This window comes from Tupaia chinensis, unplaced genomic scaffold (genome assembly GCF_000334495.1).
Source record: "Tupaia chinensis unplaced genomic scaffold, TupChi_1.0 Scaffold149501_1, whole genome shotgun sequence".
NCBI classification, from domain to species: domain Eukaryota; kingdom Metazoa; phylum Chordata; class Mammalia; order Scandentia; family Tupaiidae; genus Tupaia; species Tupaia belangeri.
In genome coordinates, this window is record NW_006209345.1 from 2627401 (window position 1) to 2632921 (window position 5521).

Below are 5521 nucleotides of genomic sequence, written 5' to 3' on the forward strand. Positions count from 1 at the left end.
GCCTGAGGTCGCAGCTGCGGGGCTTCATGGCTAGCAGCAGCAACCTTAGATTGCGCGGTGAGTAGGGCGGGTAGCGCAGGTCGTTGACCTTCTCCATCCCAGCGCAGCGCAGCAGGCAGGCGCGGTGGTGGGAGAAGGTGTCAAAGGAGAACTTGCCGTGGTACCGGCCCATCCCGCTGGCACCTGTACAGGAGCACAGAACTCAGTGGTCAGGCCCTCAGCGGCCACCGCACAGAATTCAGACCCAGACACAGCCAGCCACCCCATTGGGATCTAGGTGGGCGACTTCGCCCCTTTGATCCTCAGTTTCCCCATATGCCCAGTGGGTTAAGTAGGAGGCCCTGAGAGGTGGAGAACTCACTCCCGAGCCTGGGGACACCTGGTTTGGGACAAAATTGGCAGCCAGAGGTTCAGGGCAGGGATTCCAGAACCAGACTGACTCGGGTTGAACCCGCCTCTGCCACGAGCTAGCTGTGTCCCGCTGCCTCTGTGTGCTTCAGTCTCCTACTCAGTGACATGAGCAGGGACCCACAGCCTAGGGGTGTGGTGAAATTGAGCCAGTGCTCAGTGCCATGGGCACAGTAAGTGCTGTGTTGTCATGACTTCTCCATGTCTAGGGAGAAGACATAGATCGAGTTGGAGGTAATCAGGGAGGGCTTCCAGGAGTGAGTGAAGCCCGAGGGATATGGAGTTTACCAGATGAAGAGGGTGGGTCAGGACAAGAGAAGCCAGCCATGCTGGCAGGACACTAGGAGTGTTAGGGACCTGGGCAAAGCTCAGTGTGGCAGAAGTAGCAGACAGGAAGGTGGGGGCAGGAGGGACTCCTTTGCCAGACCAGGAAGGGCCGGCCTTAGACAGCTGTGAGTAGAGGCAGCTTGGGCCCCCAGGGAGCTGGGAACTTTTCCTTAGGGGAATGACCAGATCAGATTTTCCATAGACATACCCCACACCCTTCCCTAGGGATGAGGGACTGGCACTAAAGGGTAGTGGCCAGGAAACCCAGGCAAAAACCTAGGCTTGAGGGGTCCTGAGCCAGGCTCAGCAGGGGTGTCCAGCCCTGGCAGCCCTCAGCCCACCCTGTGCTTCTGGGGCTCTAGAGAGGACCTGCTGTTTCCCAGGGCTAAGTGTGGAACGGAGGGTGGAGGGCAGGGCTCAAAGAGGGGACTGGGCCACCCCAGTGACACAGCCTGTCTGGGGCTTGCTGGACCAGACTGAGGTTTCCTGACTCAGGGGTCCAAGACTTTGCAGTTGTACTGGGGGCTCCCCTGGGTCCGCTCACCTGGGCGTCCCTCAGGGGAAGGAGAGCCCTCCCCCGCTATGGCAGCAGATGCAAGATGCCCAGGGCAGAATGGGGACAAGGAAGGGTCAAAGGAGCTGCTACTCCACGGAGTGAAAACTCACATCCTGGACTCTTCACCAGGTCACACTGTTGGATGACATAGACAGTTTGACCACGGCTGCGTATTTTAGAAAACGACCAAAATTTTGTCACTGAGGGTCCACCTACGTGTGTAAGCTCACAGACAGATCTGGAAGATTCTGCCCCGGCCTGCAGGGAGGTGAGCAGGCTGGAGGTGCTGGCCTGAGGGTGAGCGCTACTGGACTCAACAGGAGGGCAGAGGGGGCTCTGCTGCACCTACCCACACCTCCGAAGGGCAGGCTGGTCAAGGTCATGTACATGAAGCCGTCGTTCCCGCAGAAGGCCCCACTGCTGGTCCGGGCCAGCACCTGTGTGACCACCTGGAGAGAGCAGGAGTGGGTGAGGCTGCCCCACGGGCCAGGCCCAAGGCCCCAGCGCCTGTTCCCAGGCTGACCTCGGTGGCACTGGTCTCATGTCAGGGTCTGAGGCCACCATGTTAGCTGAAGGTGAGCGGAGGGACAGGCAGGGTGTGTGTGGCCTGAGCAGGGTGCTGGGGACATGAACTCTCAGGCTGGAGGGCAGGGACACAGAGCGCAGTGACAACGTGCTGGATGGGTAGTCAAGGAGCATCCCAGGGGAGGGATGTGATGTGTCCTGTGTCTCTGGGGGGAAGGGGCAGGAGCTGTCCAGGCAGGGGGACTCCCCGGGCAGAGGAGCCAAGGCACAGGGAAGCAGAGGCCTGTGGGGTGAGCACAGGGGACAGGAGGGCCCAGCCCTGTGGTCAGATTTGTATCTTAGAACCCCGAGCAGGGCCCCTGCTTGGCCCAAGAGGACTTTCCTCTTTAGCCTAAAGGGTTACGTGAGGAAAGGAAGGGACAGGGACCCTGGACACTGAGTCTTGGCGTGACCTCTTTGCTACACTTGGTTCCAACCAACATGGTCCTCGGACGACGGTGTGCCAGGGCTGGTCTGTTGGCGGGTAGAGCGACCCCCTGAGCCTGGGTGCAGACATGGCCCTGGCATTGACCCCAGCATGAGTGGTAAGGACAGCAGGAGCGGAGCAAGGAGTGTCAGGGGCTGCCCCGGGGGAGGACAGTCCTGTGTGTGCCTGTGTCTCCTGTCGCTGTCCTAGGACTGGTGCAGGGTGGTTGGGAGAGCTTGTGAACCGGATGGACTTGCTACAACATTCTCTGTAGCTTTCTTTTCTTTTCTTTTTTTTTGCCATGAGGTATGTGTGTGCTCACCAGAGAAACAGGCAGAGGGGGAGAGAGAGAAAGTAAGAAAGCACCCTCCAGGCGGGATGGCACACACCACAATCCCTCCTCCCCACGGGATTTTGGGCACACATGCATACATCCACACCCCTGGAGTGTTTTCCAAGACACCAGGTCTGAGACTCACAGGGCAGTCAGCTGTGTGGAATCGAGCCGCCTTAGCCACCACTGTGATGGCTGGCCCTGTAGCATTTTCTAAAGGTGGTGCCCAGATAACCCAGACCACCCCGTAGGGGCAGCCAGCACTAGAGTCGAGGCAGGAAAGATCCCGGGAGACCTGGAGTTTCTTGTAGACCAGAAAGAAAGCAAATGGTCATAGCCGCAGAGGCTGGGGCGTGTCCCAGGAACACAGGGCTTCCAGGGCCCCAGCCTGGGACAAGTCAAGTCACGTGGCTTGGGATTGGAACCCACAGGATCAGATCTAAATAAATATGAAAGGGACACATTCCCCTTCCCCAGCTAAAGCTTAATTGCCCAGCCTCTGCTGAGGGTGGGGTACACTTAGGGACTTGCCCCCAAGAATAAAGAAAGGAAGCAATGGGCACTTGCCAATGGGGACCCCAGCAGACACTGCCTTGGTGAGGGATGCAGGTAACCTCCCCAGTAGTGTGTGGAGCTCGAGGACCCTGACGTTGTAGGGAGCACCCACATCCGGACAAGGCACTAGCGATTTATACCGCAGGGCAGTATAAATTAAAGGAAGCCGAGTGTCAGCCAGAGAAGGTCAGGAGAGACTTGTCTAGAATCATGGGACACAGATGCTCCACAGCTGCAGTCAACAATAGAAAATAACTGGCTCTACCTTGTTTCTCCGTCCGCCATCGCTCTATAACAGAATAAACCTGGGAACGGCTCGGGGCTGTGGCGATCTCCATCAGAGATGCACAGACCGCCTGATCTCCACTTTTCTCTACTTGTGTGTCTGTCCTTTCTGAATCCACCGCTGCTCCCACTCAAGGTCCACATCCACACCCTGTAGGCTGATGCATGACATGATAGAAAGGCCCAGGTCCTGTGTCCAAGGCATTCCCTCCAGAACCCACGGCCCTGACGTGGCTGTGAGGATGCACCACCCCTGGGATGCGGACCTGCTACAGGGATTGGCCGTCCCAGAGCAGACGAGGGCCTAAATGGAGAGACTGGGGCAGTCTGAAGAAGGTAGGGGGGTGGTTAAGAGGGATACACTGATGTCTCATTCTTACGTCTGACCAGTGTGAGGGCCCTTCAGGGGAACCTGGTGAGTGTAAATGAGAATCCTCTGTACCATTTGCAACTTTTCTGTAAACTGAAATTTTTTTCCCAAATGAAGTTTTATTTAAGGGACCAGCAGGTGGCGTGGTGGTTAAGACACTGGATTCCCACATAGCAGACTGTGGTTCAAGTCCTAGACCCAATAGCTTGAAAATCACTCTGGGGATGTGTGTGTACATGCCCAAAATCTCCACAGGAGAATGGAGGAGAAGGGATTGTGGTGTGGCCTCCCCCCCTGGGGGTGATTTCTCACTCTTCCTCTCTGTCTCCCTCTCTGGCAAGCACACGTGTCCTATGACAAAAAACTTAATAAAAATTTTTATTTAAGAGATAGATTTGTTCAGACAGAATCTATTGAGAGGTGGCTAGAGGCACTAAAGAGGGTGGAGGGACAGTTTGTGCCTCTAGGTGTATCCTATGCTGGGGACCTCCAACCTCATGCACCCTCAGGACTCCCAATCTGCCGCTGTCCTAGGCATGAAAAAAGGGTGGAACCAGGGCTCATTAGACCCTTTCAGTCTCCAGACTGTCATGTATGCCTTTGAAGCCAGCACAGGGGGTGGGAGGGTGTAGACACTGCAGCCACTAGCCAGATGTGAGGAAGAGGGAAGGTGGGGCTGACGTAGAGGGGACATTGGACACTGGATGACGCCCCGAGGCCCCACCCGCTGAAGGCCCAGGAGAGTGTGTCCCAGACTGGGGGACGTCAGAGCCCAGGGGGCCCCACCCTGAAGTCCCTGTTGCCTCACTGCCCAGCCCCGCCCAGCCCCACCTGGTTGCTGTTGGAGAAGGCGTACAGGGCCAGGGGCTTCTCCCGCCGGTTGATGAAGTCCACGGCCTCGTCCAGGCCCCTGACGTTCACGATGGGCAGGATGGGCCCGAAGATCTCCTCCTGCATCACGGGCTCCGTCTCCCGCACATCCACCAGCACCGTGGGGGCTGCCGTGCAGGGGGACGGCTCAGCCAGTGCCGAGGCCAGGACACCCCAGGGGACGGGGCGCTCGGGCTGGCCAAGGACCTGGGCTTCAGGCCGGGGAGTCCAGGCTTTGGTTGTTGTAGGGAAGGAAGTTCTCCCAGGTCCCCAAAAGAGACCATAAGGGCTGTGAGGCCCAGAGAACCCCCACCCTTGGTTTCATGGAGTTGAGGGAATCTGACAACAGCGTAGCCTGAGGTCCCAGTGTCACCATGAGCTGTTGAACCACATGGGCCTGGGGACTGGGGCTCAGGATAGAGCCGTCAGGTTAGAACTTAGGGCTCGTGGGTTCATAGTCTGGCTTGTGGCCTCGTGGAATGGCAGGCGGTGGGACAGACATTTAGGACCTTAGTGCTCTGACCCCTAGGAGTTGGGTGCAAGCTTAGAGGACCTAGTGTGGGACCAGAGTTTGGAATGGTGGAGTCACGGGTTCAGAACCTCAGTGGTCTAGGGTGTTGGTGTCACTGAATCGGGGCTCCAGGAGCTATGGGCTGAGGCCAGGCAGAGGCAGTGGGGCCCCTGGAGCCTGGGGGCCTGAGGGATCTGGTGGGGGCCCAGAGTCGTGGCCCCGCCAGAGTGGAGGATCTTAACCAAGAGGCGGGACATGGGGAGGGACTCACCAATGTAGCGGTCACTCTCGTCGCTCTGGCCAACCGCGGCCCA

At 58.0% G+C, this 5521-nt stretch overlaps 1 protein-coding gene across 1 annotated transcript in view; it reads right to left on the bottom strand.

The window, feature by feature from the left end:
* The window catches only part of LOC102474716 (aldehyde dehydrogenase family 3 member B1), a 17293-nt gene that overhangs the window by 998 nt on the left and 10774 nt on the right, over window positions 1–5521 (bottom strand). The window contains exons 4-7 of the mRNA XM_027769427.1: window positions 5479–5503; window positions 4658–4824; window positions 1641–1740; window positions 50–183 (exon numbers count right to left, since the gene is read on the bottom strand). Of these exons, the coding sequence (XP_027625228.1) occupies window positions 50–183; window positions 1641–1740; window positions 4658–4824; window positions 5479–5503 (426 nt within the window). The remainder of the gene's footprint in view (window positions 1–49; window positions 184–1640; window positions 1741–4657; window positions 4825–5478; window positions 5504–5521) is intronic.